Raw genomic sequence first — 23,959 nt, 5'->3', positions numbered from 1 at the left:
GGTACTCGGTCCCCAGCCGACACTATTTTGCCCCGTGTGCCATCCCCGCACTACACAAGCACGTGTCCCAAAGCATCTGCCGTGCCCTCATCAACGCATTTACTGGGAGAGTCCACCTGACAACGGACACGTGGACAAGTGCTTGTGGCCAGGGATTATACATCTCTCTGACGGCACACTGGGTAAACATAGTGGAAGCCGGGACCCAGTCGGACCATGGGACGGAACACATCCTCCCCACACCGAGGATTGCGGGCCCTATGTCAGTCAGAGTTGCCCCCACAGTGTACAGCTCCTGCGCATCCTCCTCCTCCTCATGTTCAGCCTCCATCTCAGATATCACCACATCAGTTACAAGCTGGAAGCATTGCAGTACTGCCTCCGCCAAGCGGCAACAGGCTGTGCTGAAACTCATAAGCTTAGGTGATAAACCTCACACTGCTTGTGAGTTGTGGACAGCTGTGAAAGAGCAGGCAGATCTGTGGCTGAGACCGCTGAACCTACATCACGGCATGGTCGTGTGTGACAATGGCCGTAACCTGGTGGCGGCTTTGAGGCAAGGTGAGATCACACACGTACCATGCCTGGCTCATGTGCTTAACCTCGTGGTTCAGCGGTTTCTTAAATCGTACCCCGAGTTGCCAGATCTGCTCGTGAAAGTACGCCGCCTGTCAGCTCATTTTCGCAAGTCGGCTACAGCTTCCGCCGCCCTTGCTGTGTTGCAGCAGCGTTTGCAGCTTCCGGCACACCGACTGGTGTGTGATGTCCCCACACGTTGGTTGATCGTACCAGCATCCTCCGTGATTCCTCTGTGCCTTTTAATTATTGGGTATCCAAGCTGGACACTTGGAATGAACTCGCTCTGTACGCCTTGGAGGTCCTGGCCAGCCCTGCCGCTAGCATGTTATCGGAGCATGTTTTTAGTGCCGCTGGGGGAATTATAACTGATAAGCGCACTCGCCTGTCAACTGACAATGCTGACAAGCTGACCCTTATCAAAATGAACAAGGGCTGGATTGGGCCAGACTTCTCATCACCACCAAATTACAGCAGAGTAACATAAAGTCAAATCCACTGTGTTATTTCGGGAGGTGTATTCACATGCACCGCTTCACACCCACACATGGGTATACGCTTCCTCATTTCGGCTGTTTTTTGCTCTTCTCCTTATCCTCAGCCTCCACGACCACTATACCACCAGGGTGACCGTGGTCCATGTTGCCAGCATTGCAAGTTCCTCTGTCCTAATTTGTGGCAGCTTTTGCTTGGAAGGCATAGCAAAGACTATGTGAGACCCACTCCCCAATAATGGGAATAATGTTTTTAATATGCTGTACTGCATGGCTCTTTTAAGGGACATTGCAAGTTCCCGCTTCCTAATTTTTGGCAGCTTTTGCTTGGAAGGCATAGGCAAAGACTATGAGAGACCCACTCCCCAATAATGGGAATAATGTTTTTAATATGCTGTACTGCATGGCTCTTGTAAGGGGCATTAAAATCGTCTTGTTAAGCTACTGTGACCTCCACGTCTCTTCCAAGGGTCGCTAATATTGTCTTTTTATTCCACTACGACCTCCACCACTCTTCCAAGGGGCATTAAAAGCGTCTTGTTAAGCTACTATGACCTCCACGTCTCTTCCACAGGGCGTTGATATTGTCTTTTTATTCCACTGTAACCTCCACCACTCTTCCAAGGGGCATTGATATTGTCTTTTTATTCCACTGCGACCTCCACCACTCTTCCAAGGGGCATTAAAACCGTCTTGTTAAGCTACTGTGACCTCCAAGTCTCTTCCACAGGGCATTGATATTGTCTTTTTATTCCACTGTAACCTCCACCACTCTTCCAAGGGGCATTAAAACTGTCTTGTTAAACCACTCTGAACTCCACGTCTCTTCCAAGGGGCATTAAAACCATCTTGTTAAGCTACGGTGACCCCCACATCTCTTCCAAGGGGCATTAAAACTGTCTTGTTAAACCACTCTGAACTCCACGTCTCTTCTAAGGGGCATTAAAACCGTCTTGTTAAACCACTCTGAACTCCACAGCTCTTCCAAGGGGCATTGACATGTTGTTTTTAATTACCTCTAACCTGCACGACTCTTGCAACGGGCATTGCATTTCCTCCTAATTTTTGTCAGCTTTTGCTTTTCAATGCATAGGCGAACACTAAGGGAGACCCACTCCCCAATAATGGGTAGAAGGTATTTAATACGCTGTAATCCACATCTGTTTCAAGGGGCATTGCAGTGCCTAATAATTTTTGGAAAGCCTTCCATTCCCTGCTTAGGCCCACAGTGTACAGGAGACCCAGTTGCTATAAATGGAAAAAACGGTTTAGTTAAGGCCCTCTGACCTCCATGTCACTCCCAAGGGGCATTGGAGTGCCTTGAAATTTTTGGTAGGCATTGCATTCACTGTATGCCTTATAACTGTGTAGCTGAACAGCTCCTTTTGGTACAGAAACATATCCTACAAGACATGTGTGGTTGGCTGGCCTGATATTGATGTGAATGGTCCCTGTTCCTCCTGCTCTTTCTCCTTTGCCACCACCTCATCCATCATTCATCACCTGAAGCTTTGTTTTAACGGGAGTCATAGAACTGGGATAGTAGCAGGAAATTATCCAGCAATCCTCGAAGGAGGTAGAATATGCGCCAAAACGCTGACCACCTCAGGCCTAGCTGCTACTACATACATGCGCTTGCATTCCAAGGAACAGAAAGCAAAGGAGGTGGATGGCCTCATGATCATGAATAATTTACTCGTTGTGTAGAAGGACGACCACTGCTGCTGTCTACCTTCTGAACTTTGTGCTGAAGCCTGATTGACCCAGGACCCGCAATCCTCTAAGTCTGGAGGACGTGTTGCATCCCAGTGTCCAACTGTGTCCCGGCTTCCACAATATTAACCCAGTGTGAAGGCGTCAGTGAGATGGACCATTCCTGGCCACATTCACTTGTCCACGTGTTTGTGGTTAGGCTGTCCTTCCCACTAAATGCACTGGGGAGGGCACAGGTAATGTTTTGGTATGCGCGCTTGTGTATAAGGCGCACCGGGACAAATAGGGGCGGCTGGGGACCATTTATGGACACCCGGCCACCCCCACGCAGCTGGGGACTGTGTGTGGGCACCCGGCCGCGGGGCGGCTGGGGACTGAGTATGAATACCAGGCTACCGACGCAGCCATGACGTGGTGGCCAGATTCCACCTCCACATGCCTAAAAGGCCCAATTTCAAGTGCAAGCAAGCTAGCAGTATGGTATTGCAGCCTGGGGGTGGGTGGGTGGCAGGCTGCATACTTGCGCTTGCATTGCAAGTTATGGGGGAGGTACAATTGAACACTGCCCTGTGACAAGGACTTGCACGGGGATAGTTGCAAGTCTGCATCTTCTGATGCGGCAAGGATCACTTCTGATGGGCACACTTTTAGGCAGTGACCTGGGTGTCAGAGATGCTTCCAGGGGTCTTCCCCATGCTGTTCCCATGTCTTTTTAGCACTGTATGCATGTGTCACACAGCACATGGCCAGATAAGGTTGTAAAATGTTAAAATAACATTTCCCGGTGAATGCATTTGTCACGGTTGAAAACAATACAAACGTGCAAAAACGCATAAAAAATGCTACTTGTGAACATAGCCCAAGGTGTGGAGGAGTATTTTTGTTTTTGGTTATTTATTTTACCTTATACCCAAGTCTTTACCCTGGAAAGGATGTTCCTTAACCCCTTTCCGACCTGGTCAGTAATAGTACGCACCTGGTCGGGAAGGCCGGTTCAGCGGGGGCTCTGGCGTTGAGGCCGCACTGAAGCGAGCACATGTCAGCTGATTATTGGAATCACAATCCACCCGCGGCTGTTAAAATGTTAAATCTCTGACAGTGGCATTTAACTCGCGCTTCCGGGAGTCCTAAGCCCCGCCCATCAGTGACCCCGTCACGTGATCGCGGGTCACCAATGGGTGGGCATGACAACTCAGGGTCTGCAGCAGACGCCTGTGGTTGTCATGTCTCAATTGCTATGAGCGCCACCTAGTGGTCAGCGCTCATAGCAAGTGAGCATTTCTCCTGCATACAAGCGATCTGCTCATCGCTTGTATGCAGTAGAAGCAATCAGACAACTGCTGCTTCTAGTCTCCTCTGGAGACTATAGAAGCAAGCAGAAAGTGTAAAAAAAAAGTTTTTAAAAAAATAAAAAAAATAAAAAATATATAAAGGTTAAAGTCACCCCCCTTTCGCCCCATTCAAAATAAAATATATATATATAAAAAAAAAACACATACACATATTTGGTATCGCCGCGTTCAGAATCGCCCGATCTATCAATATAAAAGAAGAATTAATACAATCAGTAAACGGCGTAACGAGAAAAAAAATTTAAACGCCAGAATTAAGTTTTTTGGTCACTACAACTTTGCAATAAAATGCAATAACGGGCGATCAAAACATCGGATCTACCCCAAAATGGTATCAATAAAAACGTCAGCCCGACACGCAAAAAATAAGCCCTCACCTGGCCCCAGATCCCGAAAAATGGAGAAGCTAAGGGTCTCGGAAAATGGCACCATTTTTTTTTGTTTTTTTAGCAAGCTTTGGATTTTTTTTTCACCACTTAAATAAAGAAGAACCTATACATGTTTGGTGTCTATGAACTTGTAACGACCTGGAAAATAATGATGGCAGGTCAGTTTTAGCAATCTGTGAACGTGGTAAAAAAAGGACCCAAAAACAACTGTGGAATTGCATTTTTTTTTCAGTTTCACTGCACTTGGAATTTTTTTCCCATTTTCCAGTACACGATATGGTAAAACCAGTGATGGTGTTTAAAAGTACAACTCGTCCCGAAAAAAATAAGCCCTCACATGGCCATATTGAATGAAAATAAAAAAGTTCTGGCTCTGGGAAGAAGGGGAGCAAAAAAGGAAAACACAAAAACAGAAAGACCCATGGTCGTTAAGGGGTTAACATATTTCACAGGAAAGCACTTTCACTTTCGTTTTTGAACATTTTATTGTGAGCCTGTAAAAGTGGCTTAATACCTCTGACCACGTTGTTGACAGCAGTGACCTGGGGGTCAGAAATGCTTCCAGGGGCGATCCCCATGCTGTCCCCATGTCATTTGAGCACTGTCACTATCGTTATGGGCACTTTTTTGGCTTTCTACAGAGTGCCGGGGGAGCCGCCGCAAAAATGTTCGGGTCTCCCATAGACTAACATTGGGCTCGTTGCTCGGGTCGAGCACCCGAGTATCACAGTGAGCCTATTCCGCTGTAGTGTGTGCATGCCAAACCCCTGTTCATGGTACATGCGAAGATGCCTCCCACCTTGCACCTGTCATTGCAGACTTGCAACTATCCCCATTCAAGTCCTTGTCCCAGGGCAGTTTTCAATTGTACCTCTCCCATTCCTTGCAATGCAAGTGCAAGTATGCAGCCTGCCACCCACCCACCCCCAGGCTGCAAAACCATACTGCTTGCTTGCTTGCACTTTAAATTGGGCCTTTTAGGCATGTGGAGGTGGAATCTGGCCACCACGCCATGGCTGTGTCGGCGGCCTGGTATCCATACTCAGTCCCCAGCCGCCTGGTGGCCGGGTGTCCCCGCTTGCTCCCTAGCCTCCAGGGAGTGGCCGGGTGTCCATACTCGGTCCCCAGTCACCCCTATTTGTCCCGGTAACCTTTCCCACACTTTTCTTAGCCTGGCCTGCTTTAGGGCAGCATTGGCCGAGCCCATCGGACTATCCGACTCCTCCGGTGGGCCCTGGCTTCTCCATCAGGGGAGTTGAGAGTGCCAAGGTGAGGAGCATGATGAGGATGATAGAAGTTAGCATCTGCTTTGTTTTGTTGTAATGCAAGCGCATGTATGTAGTAGCGGCTAGGCCTGAGGTGGTCAGCGTTTTGGCGCATATCCTACCTCCTCCGAGGATTGCTGGATGTTTTCCTGCTACTATCCAAGTTCTAGGACTCCCGTTAAAACAAAGCTTCAGGTGATAAATGATGGATGAGGTAGTGGCAAAGGAGTAAGAGCAGGAGGAACAGGGACCATTCACATCAATATCAGGCCAGTCAACCAGATATGTCTTGTAGGATATGTTTCTGTAACAAAAGGAGCGGTTCGGCTGCACAGTTATAGGGCATACAGTGAGTGCAATGCCTACCAAAAATTTCGAGCCACTCCAATGCCCCTTGGAAATGACATGGAGGTCAGAGGGCATTAACTAAACCTTTTTTTCCATTTATAGCAACTGGGTCTCCTGTGCACTGTTGGCCTAAGCAGTGAATGGAAGGCTTTCCAAAAATTATGAGGAACTGCAATGCCCCTTACAAGAGCCATGTGTGGCACCCCAGGGGTCTGGTCACCACAGTAATAGAGATATTACGTCGGAGAGCAAGTGGGAGGTTTCCTTGTCAGAATCCCTTAAACATGCAACATTCTCCTGCCTCAATCCTGGGAGGGGAGAATTCTGCCCTTATAAACTGGATCTGGGGTGGGGTTGAGTGAATCAGAGAACAGTCAGAGTCAGAGTGAGAGCAAGGGAAAGTAACAGCAAGGAGCTCTGTAGGAGCTAGGAGCTAAAGACCAGGGGCTGGAAGCTGAGCAGAGCTCGCCCTGGCAGAAGACAATAGGAACCGGACACAGGAGTCCGAAGCTGTGAGGACTTATATATCCAGCAGCAGAAACCAGCCGGCAGGGGATTTCAGGTCCTCTGGCCATCGAAGCCCGGAGGCTCAGTCACAAGCAAGGGACCAGCACCGCCGTCGTGGAGTGGAGGCTAACAGAAGGCCCCAAGTCACCAGCCATATGGGTGAGCACTACACGGTACACTCAGGGACGTGGGCTACTTCTACCCGCTTACAGCAAGGTAGCCAGGAAGAGTGCAGACAGACGGGGAGGCCTACAATTCCACCTGGCCAGGGGAACTCCTGCTTGCTCACAGACTGACCAGGCCTCTTATGCTAGCCAGTACTCCCGGGAGGGTCTACCTTATAATCATCAGTAAAGACCCTGAACTGCACTGCAAAGACTCTGAGTCATTCCTGCTGCGCTCGTGCACCATCACCCCCATCATCCACACTCACTGCCCTGAGGCTATACTCCTCCCGAGGGGAGTTATCCCATTCTATGCTGCGCACACACCAGCCTCAGCGGTCTGCCTCGCAGCGGTGGTACTGCCTGACCGCAATCCACGGGTGGCGCAGTCGGACAATTAACCTCAAAACCTAAGAAAGACAGCCCCTGGTTTGACCAGCCTGAGCCACGGGACCGGGTCACCGCCACGGAGACTACAGACCCCAGAGACCCGGCACCGGGTATCCCACACACGTGTACACACGGCTCAGGGGGCACGTCACATGCAGTACAGCATATTACAAACATAAGTCCCATTATTGGGGAGTGGGTGTCCCATGGTATTTGCTTATGCTTTCCCAGCAAAAGCTGCCAAAAATTAGGAAGGAGCAACTTGCATTGCCCCTTCCAAGGGCCATGCAGTACAGCATATTACAAACATAAGTCCCATTATTGGGGAGTGGGTGTCCCATAGTATTTGCTTATGCTTTCCCAGCAAAAGCTGCCAAAAATTAGGACGGAGCAACTTGCAATGCCCCTTACAAGAGCCATGCAGTACAGCATATTACAAACATAAGTCCCATTATTGGGGAGTGGGTGTCCCATAGTATTTGCTTATGCTTTCCCAGCAAAAGCTGCCAAAAATTAGGACGGAGCAACTTGCAATGCCCCTTACAAGAGCCATGCAGTACACCATATTACAAACATAAGTCCCATTATTGGGGAGTGGGTGTCCCATAGTATTTGCTTATGCCTTGCAAGCAAAAGCTGCCAAAAATAAGGATGGAGGAACATGCAATGCTGGCACCCTGGTGGTATAGTGGTGGAGGAGGCTGAGGATAAGGAGAAGAAGATTAAACAGCTGAAACGAGGAAGCGTATACCCATGTGTGGGTGTGAAGCGGTGCATGTGAATACACCTCCCGAAATAACACAGTGGATTTGACTTTATGTTACTCTGCTGTCATTTGGTTGTGATGAGAAGTCTGGCCCAATCCAGCCCTTGTTCATTTTGATAAGGGTCAGCTTGTCAGCATTGTCAGTTGACAGGCGAGTGCGCTTATCAGTTATAATTCCCCCAGCGGCACTAAAAACACGCTCCGATAACACGCTAGCGGCAGGGCAGGACAGGAACTCAAAGGCGTACAGAGCGAGTTCATTCCAAGTGTCCAGCTTGGATACCCAATAATTAAAAGGCACAGAGGAATAACGGAGGATGCTGGTACGATCGGCAAGGAACTCCCTCACCATCTTTTGAAACTTTCCACTCCTTGTGAGAGTACCCCGCGTCTCAGGGCCTGTAAGCTGGGCGGGTGTCAGAAAACTGTCCCAGAACGTTGACAGTGTTCCCCTGCCTCTGCTGGATTGGAGTTGCATCTCTCTCGCCTGTACGCCTTGGTTGGGCAACGAACTGTGACCTCTGCCACTAGCGTGTTCAGATGGGAATTTTTTTAAGAGTTCTGCAGCAAGGGCCTTCTGGTATTGCCCCATTTTTGTAGACCTCTCCACCTCAGGAATAAGAGAGTGAAAGTTCTCCTTGTAGCGGGGGTCTACAAGTGTCACCAACCAGTAATGACTGTCACCCAACAGTTTGACAACGCGAGGGTCACGGTTAAGGCAGCGTAACATAAAGTCAGCCATGCGTGCCAGACTAGTAACGGGCAAGATTTCTGTGTCCTCAACAAGATGACGACTGACCATGCTCTCCTCCTCCTCCTCCTCCTCCTCTTCCTCCTCCCCCCTGTCCTCAGGCCACACACGCTGAACCGACGGTATGACACTTGTACAGGTACTACCGTCTACAACGCATGATAGCAGCTCTGTTCTTCCTCCTCCTCCTCCTCCTCTCCCTCATTGTCCCCCAATGCACGTTGGGATGAGATGAGGCTGGGCTGTGTGTAATCGCCCGCTACGGCTTCTTGATCCATCTCATCATACTCTGGCTGCAATGCCTCCTCTTTAATTCTCTGCAGAGAGCGTTGCAAAAGACAGACAAGTGGGATGCTGACACTAATGATGGCATCATCGCCACTCACCATCTTGGTGGCCTCCTCAAAGTTTGTCAGGATGGTACATATGTCAGACATCCAGGTCCACTCCTGAGGTCTTATGTGTGGAGTCTGACCTGAATATCGACGGCCTTGTTGCAGCTGGTACTCCACAACTGCTCTCTTCTGCTCACAAATCCTTTGCAACATGTGGAGGGTAGAGTTCCAACATGTGGGGACATCACACACCAGTCGGTGTGCTGGAAGCTGCAAACGCTGCTGCAACACAGCAAGGGCGGCGGAAGCTGTAGCCGACTTGCGAAAATGAGCTGACAGGCGGCGTACTTTCACGAGCAGATCTGGCAACTCGGGGTACGATTTAAGAAACCGCTGAACCACGAGGTTAAGCACATGAGCCAGGCATGGTACGAGTGTGATCTCACCTCGCCTCAGAGCCGCCACCAGGTTACGGCCATTGTCACACACGACAATGCCGGGATGTAGGTTCAGTGGTCTCAGCCACAGATCTGCCTGCTCTTTCACAGCTGTCCACAACTCACAAGCAGTGTGAGGTTTATCACCTAAGCTTATGAGTTTCAGCACAGCCTGTTGCCGCTTGGCGGAGGCAATACTGCAATGCTTCCAGCTTGTAACTGATGTGGTGATATCTGAGATGGAGGCTGAACATGAGGAGGAGGAGGAGGATGCGCAGGAGCTGTACACTGTGGGGGCAACTCTGACTGACATAGGGCCCGCAATCCTCGGTGTGGGGAGGATGTGTTCCGTTCCAAGGTCTGACTGGGTCCCGGCTTCCACTATGTTTACCCAGTGTGCCGTCAGAGAGATGTACCGTCCCTGGCCACAAGCACTTGTCCACGTGTCCGTTGTCAGGTGGACTCTCCCAGTAACTGCGTTGTTGAGGGCACGGCAGATGCTTTGGGACACGTGCTTGTGTAGTGCGGGGATGGCACACCGGGCAAAATAGTGTCGGCTGGGGACCGAGTACCGAGGGACGGCCACCGCCATAAGATTGCGGAAGGAATCCGTCTCCACCAGCCTAAAAGTTAGCATTTCCAATGCAAGCAGTCGTGAAATGTGCGAAATTAGGACTGTGGCCTGTGGGGCGTTAGCTGCGAATTTCCGCTTTCATTCAAAGGTCTGGGATATGGACAATTGAACGCTGCGGTGGGACGTGGACGTGGACGTTGATGCTGTTTCTTGAGAAACTGCCATAACAAGTGAAGACTGAGAGGAGGGGGCATCTTTACATGCAGTATGGACAGGGGATTGCCTTGCACACACAACAGGGGGTTCTATTGCACGCACAACAGTGGAAGAAGCAGTGGTGACACCCGCTGACACTAGTCCTGGACCCTGGGTTTCGCCCCACAAAGTCGGGTGCTTTGCTGCCATGTGCCTGATCATGCTGGTGGTGGTCAGGCTGGTAGTTTTGTCACCCCTGCTGATGCTGGCATGGCAGTTGGAGCATATGGCCTTTTTGGGGTTTTCAGCAGAGTCTTTAAAAAAATTCCAGACTCTGGAAGACCTACCGCTTGTACTGTCAACGTCCCTCGTGTTGGTGTTACGGGGAACGGTTGCCTGCCTTCTGTCTGCGGCCACCACACTGCTTCTTCCTGCCTGTTGGGATACTTTGCCTCCCTCCCCCTGTGTGCTGCTGGCCTCACTCTGCATGTCCTCCTTCCACGTTGGGTCAGTTACTAGATCATCCACCACCTCCTCCTCTTCCACTTGAGCACCACGATCCTCCTCCTCACTTCCTGGCAATTGTGTCTCGTCATCGTCCACCTCTTGTGACAGATTGCCAACGTCGACTTCCTGTGGCCGTGGCTGTTCAAATATTTGGGCATCGCAACATGGGATCTCCTCTTCCACCACTTCAAGCGTATCAGGCGACGGGCCCAAATATGGAAATGGACCAGTGAACAGCTCTTCAGAGTGTCCAAGTGTGGGATCACTTGCTGTCTGACGGACACTCGGCATGGTGGGAGGAAGGAGCATCAGGGTGAGGAGGAGTATGCGGTCGAGACTCACGGCTACTAAGAGTTGACCGTGTGGAAGACAGACCGGAGGTGGTGGTGCCCAGGTAACTGGAAGTATTATCTGCTATCCAATTAATAACCTGTTCACACTGATCAGTTCTCAATACTGGTGTTGTTCTGTGCTTCCCTAGTAATTCGGTCAAGAAGTGGGAGCGAGAAGATGTGGCTGTCGGTTGTGGCACATTTTCACCTTGGCCACGGCCCCGTCCTCTGCACGAACCATCACCAGAACGTCCACTTCCACGTCCCTTGCCACGCATCTTGCCCATTGTAGATGAAGTAAAATAGCTTACACTTGCACTATCAATGGAAAAAGGGTAATAAAGAGTAGATTATAACCGTGGAAGAGGAAAACCAAAGTTATTGTTTACTGGGGTAAACCACACTTTTTTAAATAGAGATATTTCCGGCTGAACAGTGAGCGACACACTCAAACTGCTTTTTTTTTAGAAACCAAAGGCCCAAAACTGGATAGTACAGCGATTTGACCCGTGGAACTGCGAAACCACACTGGGATGTCGGGCCTACTCAAGGCTATTTTCAATAGATATATTTTTGTGTCACAACAGTCAGGAGACACTACTGTTTTTCTTTACGGAAAAAACTACCAAAACCTGAATAATAGAGATTCTTTACCGTGGGATCGCAAAACCACAGTTATTGTTTACTGGGGTATATCACACTTTTTTAAATAGAGATATTTGCGGCTGAACAGTGAGCGACACACTCAATCTGCTTTTTTTTTAGATACCAAAGGCCCAAAACTGGATAGTACAGTGATTTGACCCGTGGAACTGCGAAACCACACTGGGATGTCGGGCCTACACAAGACTATTTTCAACAGATATATTTTTGTGTCACAACAGTCAGGAGACACTACTGTTTTTCTTTACGGAAAAAACTACCAAAAGCTGAATAATAGAGATTTTTTACCGTGGGATGGCAAAACCACAGTTATTGTTTACTGGGGTATACCACACTTTTTAAATAGAGATATTTGCGGCTGAACAGTGAGCGACACACTCAAACTGCTTTTTTTTTAGATACCAAAGGCCCAAAACTGGATAGTACAGCGATTTGACCCGTGGATCTGCGAAACCACACTGGGATGTCGAGCCTACACAAGACTATTTTCAACAGATATATTTTTGTGTCACAACAGTCAGGAGACACTACTGCTTTTCTTTACGGAAAAAACTACCAAAACCTGAATAATACAGATTTTTTACCGTGGGATGGCAAAACCACAGTTATTGTTTACTGGGGTATACCACACTTTTTTAAATAGAGATATTTGCAGCTGAACAGTGAGCGACATACTCAAACTCCTTTTTTTTTTAGATACCAAAGGCCCAAAACTGGATAGTACAGCGATTTGACCCATGGAACTGCGAAACCACACTGGGATGTCGGGCCTACACAAGACTATTTTCAACAGATATATTTTTGTGTCACAACAGTCAGGAGACACTACTGTTTTTCTTTACGGAAAAAACTACCAAAACCTGAATAATAGAGATTTTTTACCGTGGGATGGCAAAACCACACTTATTGTTTACTGGGGTATATCACACTTTTTTAAATAGAGATATTTGCAGCTGAACAGTGAGCGACACACTCAAACTGCTTTTTTTTTAGATACCAAAGGCCCAAAACTGGATAGTACAGCGATTTGTCCCGTGGAACTGCGAAACCACACTGGGATGTCGGGCCTACACAAGACTATTTTCAACAGATATATTTTTGTGTCACAACAGTCAGGAGACACTACTGTTTTTCTTTACGGAAAAAACTACCAAAACCTGAATAATAGAGATTTTTTACCGTGGGATGGCAAAACCACAGTTATTGTTTACTGGGGTATACCACACTTTTTTAAATAGAGATATTTGCGGCTGAACAGTGAGCGACACACTCAAACTGCTTTTTTTTTAGATACCAAAGGCCCAAAACTGGATAGTACAACGATTTGACCCATGGAACTGCGAAACCACACTTGGATGTCGGGCCTACACAAGACTATTTTCAACAGATATATTTTTGTGTCACAAAAGTCAGGAGACACTACTGTTTTTCTTTACGGAAAAAACTACCAAAACCTGAATAATAGAGATTTTTTACCGTGGGATGGCAAAACCACAGTTATTGTTTACTGGGGTATACCACACTTTTTTAAATAGAGATATTTGCGGCTGAACAGTGAGCGACACACTCAAACTGCTTTTTTTTTAGATACCAAAGGCCCAAAACTGGATAGTACAACGATTTGACCCATGGAACTGCGAAACCACACTTGGATGTCGGGCCTACACAAGACTATTTTCAACAGATATATTTTTGTGTCACAACAGTCAGGAGACACTACTGTTTTTCTTTACGGAAAAAACTACCAAAACCTGAATAATAGAGATTCTTTACCGTGGGATGGCAAAACCACAGTTATTGTTTACTGGGGTATATCACACTTTTTTAAATAGAGATATTTGCGGCTGAACAGTGAGCGACACACTCAAACTGCTTTTTTTTTAGATACCAAAGGCCCAAAACTGGATAGTACAGCGATTTGACCCGTGGATCTGCGAAACCACACTGGGATGTCGAGCCTACACAAGACTATTTTCAACAGATATATTTTTGTGTCACAACAGTCAGGAGACACTACTGCTTTTCTTTACGGAAAAAACTACCAAAACCTGAATAATACAGATTTTTTACCGTGGGATGGCAAAACCACAGTTATTGTTTACTGGGGTATACCACACTTTTTTAAATAGAGATATTTGCAGCTGAACAGTGAGCGACATACTCAAACTCCTTTTTTTTTTTAGATACCAAAGGCCCAAAACTGGATAGTACAGCAATTTGACCCATGGAACTGCGAAACCACACTGGGATGTCGGGCCTACACAAGACCATTTTCAACAGATATATTTTTGTGTCACAACAGTCAGGAGACACTACTGTTTTTCTTTACGGAAAAAACTACCAAAACCTGAATAATCGAGATTTTTTACCGTGGGATGGCAAAACCACAGTTATTGTTTACTGGGGTATATCACACTTTTTTAAATAGAGATATTTGCGGCTGAACAGTGAGCGACACACTCAAACTGCTTATTTTTTAGATACCAAAAGCCCAAAACTGGATAGTACAGCGATTTGTCCCGTGGAACTGCGAAACCACACTGGGATGTTGGGCCTACACAAGACTATTTTCAACAGATATATTTTTGTGTCACAACAGTCAGGAGACACTACTGTTTTTCTTTACGGAAAAAACTACCAAAAGCTGAATAATAGAGATTTTTTACCGTGGGATGGCAAAACCACAGTTATTGTTTACTGGGGTATACCACACTTTTTTAAATAGAGATATTTGCGGCTGAACAGTGAGCGACACACTCAAACTGCTTCTTTTTTAGATACCAAAGGCCCAAAACTGGATAGTACAACGATTTGACCCATGGAACTGCGAAACCACACTGGGATGTCGGGCCTACACAAGACTATTTTCAACAGATATATTTTTGTGTCACAACAGTCAGGATACACTACTGTTTTTCTTTACGGAAAAAACTACCAAAACCTGAATAATAGAGATTCTTTACCGTGGGATGGCAAAACCACAGTTATTGTTTACTGGGGTATATCACACTTTTTTAAATAGAGATATTTGCGGCTGAACAGTGAGCGACACACTCAAACTGCTTTTTTTTTAGATACCAAAGGCCCAAAACTGGATAGTACAGTGATTTGACCCGTGGAACTGCGAAACCACACTGGGATGTTGGGCCTACACAAGACTATTTTCAACAGATATATTTTTGTGTCACAACAGTCAGGAGACACTACTGTTTTTCTTTACGGAAAAAACTACCAAAAGATGAATAATAGAGATTTTTTACCGTGGGATGGCAAAACCACAGTTATTGTTTACTGGGGTATACCACACTTTTTTAAATAGAGATATTTGCGGCTGAACAGTGAGCGACACACTCAAACTGCTTTTTTTTTAGATACCAAAGGCCCAAAACTTAATAGTACAGCGATTTGACCCGTGGATCTGCGAAACCACACTGGGATGTCGAGCCTACACAAGACTATTTTCAACAGATATATTTTTGTGTCACAACAGTCAGGAGACACTACTGCTTTTCTTTACGGAAAAAACTACCAAAACCTGAATAATACAGATTTTTTACCGTGGGATGGCAAAACCACAGTTATTGTTTACTGGGGTATACCACACTTTTTTAAATAGAGATATTTGCAGCTGAACAGTGAGCGACATACTCAAACTCCTTTTTTTTTTTTAGATACCAAAGGCCCAAAACTGGATATTACAGCGATTTGACCCATGGAACTGCGAAACCACACTGGGATGTCGGGCCTACACAAGACTATTTTCAACAGATATATTTTTGTGTCACAACAGTCAGGAGACACTACTGTTTTTCTTTACGGAAAAAACTACCAAAACCTGAATAATAGAGATTTTTTACCGTGGGATGGCAAAACCACAGTTATTGTTTACTGGGGTATATCACACTTTTTTAAATAGAGATATTTGCGGCTGAACAGTGAGCGACACACTCAAACTGCTTTTTTTTTAGATACCAAAGGCCCAAAACTGGATAGTACAGCGATTTGTCCCGTGGAACTGCGAAACCACACTGGGATGTCGTGCCTACACAAGACTATTTTCAACAGATATATTTTTGTGTCACAACAGTCAGGAGACACTACTGTTTTTCTTTACGGAAAAAACTACCAAAACCTGAATAATAGAGATTTTTTACCGTGGGATGGCAAAACCACAGTTATTGTTTACTGGGGTATACCACACTTTTTTAAATAGAGATATTTGCGGCTGAACAGTGAGCGACACACTCAAACTGCTTTTTTTTTAGATACCAAAGGCCCAAAACTGGATAGTACAACGATTTGACCCATGGAACTGCGAAACCACACTGGGATGTCGGGCCTACACAAGACTATTTTCAACAGATATATTTTTGTGTCACAACAGTCAGGAGACACTACTGTTTTTCTTTACGGAAAAAACTACCAAAACCTGAATAATAGAGATTTTTTACCGTGGGATGGCAAAACCACAGTTATTGTTTACTGGGGTATATCACACTTTTTTAAATAGAGATATTTGCAGCTGAACAGTGAGCGACACACTCAAACTGCTTTTTTTTTAGATACCAAAGGCCCAAAACTGGATAGTACAGCGATTTGTCCCGTGGAACTGCGAAACCACACTGGGATGTCGGGCCTACACAAGACTATTTTCAACAGATATATTTTTGTGTCACAACAGTCAGGAGACACTACTGTTTTTCTTTACGGAAAAAACTACCAAAACCTGAATAATAGAGATTTTTTACCGTGGGATGGCAAAACCACAGTTATTGTTTACTGGGGTATACCACACTTTTTTAAATAGAGATATTTGCGGCTGAACAGTGAGCGACACACTCAAACTGCTTTTTTTTTAGATACCAAAGGCCCAAAACTGGATAGTACAACGATTTGACCCATGGAACTGCGAAACCACACTTGGATGTCGGGCCTACACAAGACTATTTTCAACAGATATATTTTTGTGTCACAAAAGTCAGGAGACACTACTGTTTTTCTTTACGGAAAAAACTACCAAAACCTGAATAATAGAGATTTTTTACCGTGGGATGGCAAAACCACAGTTATTGTTTACTGGGGTATACCACACTTTTTTAAATAGAGATATTTGCGGCTGAACAGTGAGCGACACACTCAAACTGCTTTTTTTTTAGATACCAAAGGCCCAAAACTGGATAGTACAACGATTTGACCCATGGAACTGCGAAACCACACTTGGATGTCGGGCCTACACAAGACTATTTTCAACAGATATATTTTTGTGTCACAACAGTCAGGAGACACTACTGTTTTTCTTTACGGAAAAAACTACCAAAACCTGAATAATAGAGATTCTTTACCGTGGGATGGCAAAACCACAGTTATTGTTTACTGGGGTATATCACACTTTTTTAAATAGAGATATTTGCGGCTGAACAGTGAGCGACACACTCAAACTGCTTTTTTTTTAGATACCAAAGGCCCAAAACTGGATAGTACAGCGATTTGACCCGTGGATCTGCGAAACCACACTGGGATGTCGAGCCTACACAAGACTATTTTCAACAGATATATTTTTGTGTCACAACAGTCAGGAGACACTACTGCTTTTCTTTACGGAAAAAACTACCAAAACCTGAATAATACAGATTTTTTACCGTGGGATGGCAAAACCACAGTTATTGTTTACTGGGGTATACCACACTTTTTTAAATAGAGATATTTGCAGCTGAACAGTGAGCGACATACTCAAACTCCTTTTTTTTTTTAGATACCAAAGGCCCAAAACTGGATAGTACAGCAATTTGACCCATGGAACTGCGAAACCACACTGGGATGTCGGGCCTACACAAAACCATTTTCAACAGATATATTTTTGTGTCACAACAGTCAGGAGACACTACTGTTTTTCTTTACGGAAAAAACTACCAAAACCTGAATAATCGAGATTTTTTACCGTGGGATGGCAAAACCACAGTTATTGTTTACTGGGGTATATCACACTTTTTTAAATAGAGATATTTGCGGCTGAACAGTGAGCGACACACTCAAACTGCTTATTTTTTAGATACCAAAAGCCCAAAACTGGATAGTACAGCGATTTGTCCCGTGGAACTGCGAAACCACACTGGGATGTTGGGCCTACACAAGACTATTTTCAACAGATATATTTTTGTGTCACAACAGTCAGGAGACACTACTGTTTTTCTTTACGGAAAAAACTACCAAAAGCTGAATAATAGAGATTTTTTACCGTGGGATGGCAAAACCACAGTTATTGTTTACTGGGGTATACCACACTTTTTTAAATAGAGATATTTGCGGCTGAACAGTGAGCGACACACTCAAACTGCTTCTTTTTTAGATACCAAAGGCCCAAAACTGGATAGTACAACGATTTGACCCATGGAACTGCGAAACCACACTGGGATGTCGGGCCTACACAAGACTATTTTCAACAGATATATTTTTGTGTCACAACAGTCAGGATACACTACTGTTTTTCTTTACGGAAAAAACTACCAAAACCTGAATAATAGAGATTCTTTACCGTGGGATGGCAAAACCACAGTTATTGTTTACTGGGGTATATCACACTTTTTTAAATAGAGATATTTGCGGCTGAACAGTGAGCGACACACTCAAACTGCTTTTTTTTTAGATACCAAAGGCCCAAAACTGGATAGTACAGTGATTTGACCCGTGGAACTGCGAAACCACACTGGGATGTTGGGCCTACACAAGACTATTTTCAACAGATATATTTTTGTGTCACAACAGTCAGGAGACACTACTGTTTTTCTTTACGGAAAAAACTACCAAAAGATGAATAATAGAGATTTTTTACCGTGGGATGGCAAAACCACAGTTATTGTTTACTGGGGTATACCACACTTTTTTAAATAGAGATATTTGCGGCTGAACAGTGAGCGACACACTCAAACTGCTTTTTTTTTAGATACCAAAGGCCCAAAACTTAATAGTACAGCGATTTGACCCGTGGATCTGCGAAACCACACTGGGATGTCGAGCCTACACAAGACTATTTTCAACAGATATATTTTTGTGTCACAACAGTCAGGAGACACTACTGCTTTTCTTTACGGAAAAAACTACCAAAACCTGAATAATACAGATTTTTTACCGTGGGATGGCAAAACCACAGTTATTGTTTACTGGGGTATACCACACTTTTTTAAATAGAGATATTTGCAGCTGAACAGTGAGCGACATACTCAAACTCCTTTTTTTTTTTTAGATACCAAAGGCCCAAAACTGGATATTACAGCGATTTGACCCATGGAACTGCGAAACCACACTGGGATGTCGGGCCTACACAAGACTATTTTCAACAGATATATTTTTGTGTCACAACAGTCAGGAGACACTACTGTTTTTCTTTACGGAAAAAACTACCAAAACCTGAATAATAGAGATTTTTTACCGTGGGATGGCAAAACCACAGTTATTGTTTACTGGGGTATATCACACTTTTTTAAATAGAGATATTTGCGGCTGAACAGTGAGCGACACACTCAAACTGCTTTTTTTTTAGATACCAAAGGCCCAAAACTGGATAGTACAGCGATTTGTCCCGTGGAACTGCGAAACCACACTGGGATGTCGTGCCTACACAAGACTATTTTCAACAGATATATTTTTGTGTCACAACAGTCAGGAGACACTACTGTTTTTCTTTACGGAAAAAACTACCAAAACCTGAATAATAGAGATTTTTTACCGTGGGATGGCAAAACCACAGTTATTGTTTACTGGGGTATACCACACTTTTTTAAATAGAGATATTTGCGGCTGAACAGTGAGCGACACACTCAAACTGCTTTTTTTTTAGATACCAAAGGCCCAAAACTGGATAGTACAACGATTTGACCCATGGAACTGCGAAACCACACTGGGATGTCGGGCCTACACAAGACTATTTTCAACAGATATATTTTTGTGTCACAACAGTCAGGAGACACTACTGTTTTTCTTTACGGAAAAAACTACCAAAACCTGAATAATAGAGATTTTTTACCGTGGGATGGCAAAACCACAGTTATTGTTTACTGGGGTATATCACACTTTTTTAAATAGAGATATTTGCGGCTGAACAGTGAGCGACACACTCAAACTGCTTTTTTTTTAGATACCAAAGGCCCAAAACTGGATAGTACAGCGATTTGTCCCGTGGAACTGCGAAACCACACTGGGATGTCGGGCCTACACAAGACTATTTTCAACAGATATATTTTTGTGTCACAACAGTCAGGAGACACTACTGTTTTTCTTTACGGAAAAAACTACCAAAACCTGAATAATAGAGATTTTTTACCGTGGGATGGCAAAACCACAGTTATTGTTTACTGGGGTATACCACACTTTTTTAAATAGAGATATTTGCGGCTGAACAGTGAGCGACACACTCAAACTGCTTTTTTTTTAGATACCAAAGGCCGAAAACTGGATAGTACAACGATTTGACCCATGGAACTGCGAAACCACACTGGGATGTCGGGCCTACACAAGACTATTTTCAACAGATATATTTTTGTGTCACAACAGTCAGGAGACACTACTGCTTTTCTTTACGGAAAAAACTACCAAAACCTGAATAATAGAGATTCTTTACCGTGGGATGGCAAAACCACAGTTATTGTTTTCTGGGGTATATCACACTTTTTTAAATAGAGATATTTGCGGCTGAACAGTGAGCGACACACTCAAACTGCTTTTTTTTTAGATACCAAAGGCCCAAAACTGGATAGTACAGCAATTTGACCCGTGGAACTGCGAAACCACACTGGGATGTCGGGCCTACACAAGACTATTTTCAACAGATATATTTTTGTGTCACAACAGTCAGGAGACACTACTGTTTTTTTTTACGGAAAAAACTACCAAAAGCTGAGTAATAGAGATTTTTTACCGTGGGATGGCCAAACCACAGTTATTGTTTACTGGGGTATACCACACTTTTTTAAATAGAGATATTTGCAGCTGAACAGTGAGCGACACACTCAAACTGCTTTTTTTTTAGATACCAAAGGCCCAAAACTGGAAAGTACAGCGATTTGACCCGTGGAACTGCGTAACCACACTGGGATGTCGGGCCTACACAAGACTATTTTCAACAGATATATTTTTGTGTCACAACAGTCAGGAGACACTACTGTTTTTTTTTACGGAAAAAACTACCAAAACCTGAATAATAGAGATTTTTTTCCGTGGGATGGCAAAACCACAGTTATTGTTTACTCGGGTATACTACACTTTTTTAAATAGAGATATTTGCGGCTGAACAGTGAGCGACACACTCAAACTGTTTTTTTTTTAGATACAAATGGCCCAAAATGGATAATACAGAGGTTTGAACCGTGGAAGTGCAAAACAACACTTCTGTTTCTCTAGCCTACACCAGACTATTTTCAACAGTTATATTTGTGTCTGAAAAATCAGAGACACGCTTTTTTTTTGGGGGGGGGGGTGGGGACACCAAAAGGTTAATAAGACGGGTATTTGTACAGTGTGAAGGAGGAAAAAAAAAGGAGGATTTAGATGAAAAAAAAAGGATTTTTCCTGATCCCCGACACCTGGTGCTAAGTCCAGCAATTTCAGCAACAGGAGCACACAGGACTGTAATGCAGCGTTTGCTAGTATAACCACTGTGCCTCCTATACAGCCTGCCTGCCTGGTATCTGGGATGGATATTAGTCCTGAAAAGGACTGTTTGCTTGTTCTGGCAGCCTTTACAGACCCTACACTAACTCTTTCGCAGTTTATATCTCTCCCTAAATCAGCAGCGCTGTCCCTACACTGTCTAATCCGGAGCGACTGTGTCCAAGATGGCGGCGCCCCGTTTTAAATACTCGAGGTGACGCTGTGCGGCCAGCCATTCACTGTAATGCCCACAAACAACATGGCTGCAGCATTACAGTGACTGGCTGGCAATCCCTGCATGTTCATTGGCTCTGTAAAGAGCGCCAAACATGCAGGGCGGAGACCCCAGCTCCCGCCCGAGTAACCCGGAAATGCTCGGTGCTCGCCGAACATCTTGAGTAGCGTGATGCTCGGGCGAGCACCAACCAGTGTCGAGCATGTTCGCTCAACACTATTAGCTGCTTTTTTTTTGCCATAATACAAATTCTAACAGTCTATTCAGTAGGACTATCAGCTGTGTATCCACCTGACTTCTGCACAACACAACTGATGGTCCCAACCCCATTTATAAGGCAAGAAATCCCACTTATTAAACCTGACAGGGCACACCTGTGAAGTGAAAACTATTTCCGGTGACTACCTTTTGAAGCTCATCAAGAGAATGCAAAGAGTGTGCAAAGCAGTCATCAAAGCAAAAGGTGGCTACTTTAAAGAACCTAGAATATAAGACATATTTTCAGTTGTTTCACACTTTTTTGTTAAGTATATAATTCCACATGTGTTAATTCATAGTTTTGATGCTTTCAGTGTGAATGTACAATTTTCATAGTCATGAAAATACAGAAAAATCTTTAAATGAGAAGGTGCGTCCAAACTTTTGGTCTGTACTGTATATATGCCTATAATTGTTTAGGTAATAATATTTCAAAGGTTATCAATAAAGGTTATTTTTTATGGTATATTTCTTGCGGTGAATTTGGTGTAGATTCATGTACGTCTTATCCTGGTTTTGGCTGTGATGTTTATGGTGGGGCCTCAGCTCTTGTAAGTCACATATCAAGAAGGAATTTAAAATATTTAAAATATTAAAGAAAACAAATACCATGATATGGAATGGTGTTTGGATAGGCTGTAACAGATGCTTACATAGAGTAAAATTCATCTGAATTATTTTTTTTTTAAATTGCTCTATTGAAAAATAAAGTAATGTTTCATTTGTTGATGCAAATCTGAAAAAAAAACAAGACCACTAAGTAAAAAGAAATGAAATATACTGTAGTTATAAAAAATCCATCATATCCATAGTATTATTACTATATAATCACCAGGGATGCGAGTTGTTATTAAACCTTGAGAAATTCCATTTACTTAATCTGTGATTTACAGTGTTGTGTAGAATAGATAGCCCAGAGGTTGAACCGAGCATAACTCAAATGAATAGTGCAGTGGCAAATACAGTCACCTTTAAAGTCCTTTTTCAACATTAGTTTATTATTCCCAATGCTTATAGCCTATACTGTAATATACTTATGACATGAAGAGCAAAGAAAATTTATAATAAATGAAAATGATAGAAAATATTTACTATCTAAAACATTTATCTTGTATAAACAGATATATGGTATGTTATAAAATGTACCCACCTGAGGTCTTGTGAGGGTCCTGCTCGTATATGTGGTGTTTCCACTGAATGGCCAAATACAGCTCCCTCTGTTCCTGCAATAAAAGCTGCACATGTCAGTGGCCATTTTAACAGTTTTTTAAAGTAATAGTTTTCTTTCAGGTTGAAATATTCCCACAAAGTTGTCTTTAAAATAATTGTTTTCTTCCTTCTCTTCAGGGAGGCAAACATACAGTATTGCAAGAAAACAGGACATTTTTATGTTTTTCTGTAGCAAAGTTGTTTCTAAAATAAATCTAAAAATAGATAAATAATGAGGATTTATAGATCACAGATTATTCTAGCAGTATATTAACAAAAAAACAGAATATCTTGATAAATTAAGTCACTATTATATGATAAGATCTAAAATATCCATCAAAGCTAAATAAATATAACTCATTGCAAAAACCACTAATGAAATAATCCAAAAATAGCCTTATTACAAAATAATATAAAACACAACGAACCCATTAAAATTCATATGAGTCATTGTATCAAGCACAGTATGGCTGAGAAATCTATTATCCACAATTGCATCTTAATATTACAGGAGTAACTATCCATTTAATAAATGAATGATAAGAAATAAGTAAAAGAAAAATCTAAATGCTAATTTTGCATCTGGTTTAGCAAACACTACCCCACTAGTTCAAATTAAACCTTATTTTTCTAAATTCAATGAACAATTAAAAAAAAAATCTAATTGCAAACAGATCCTTGACTCCCAAGCTCTATTTTTCCAGCTAGTGCCCACTCTCAATCTTGTAGTTCCCATGGGAATATAATAATGCAATAAAATAATCCCTGGATAGAATAGAGAGATTCAACCCAATGGTAGGGTAAAAGATGGTGTCACGAACACCATTCGCGACACACGTGCCTTGGATGCTACTGTA

General features: G+C 43.9%; 1 protein-coding gene across 3 annotated transcripts in view; it reads right to left on the bottom strand.

Moving 5' to 3' along the window:
- The window catches only part of SGCZ (sarcoglycan zeta), a 1,689,841-nt gene that overhangs the window by 85,338 nt on the left and 1,580,544 nt on the right, over positions 1-23,959 (bottom strand). For all 3 annotated transcript variants that reach the window (XM_073645424.1, XM_073645425.1, XM_073645423.1), the window contains one exon: positions 23,044-23,116. In XM_073645424.1, the coding sequence (XP_073501525.1) occupies positions 23,044-23,116 (73 nt within the window). The remainder of the gene's footprint in view (positions 1-23,043; positions 23,117-23,959) is intronic.

Source organism: Phyllobates terribilis, unplaced genomic scaffold (genome assembly GCF_046119375.1).
Source record: "Phyllobates terribilis strain yellow unplaced genomic scaffold, ASM4611937v1 Scaffold_1__5_contigs__length_1240528914, whole genome shotgun sequence".
NCBI lineage: Eukaryota > Metazoa > Chordata > Amphibia > Anura > Dendrobatidae > Phyllobates > Phyllobates terribilis.
Note: the sequence above shows the minus strand (reverse complement) of the source record. Positions and strands in the feature narration are given on the sequence as shown.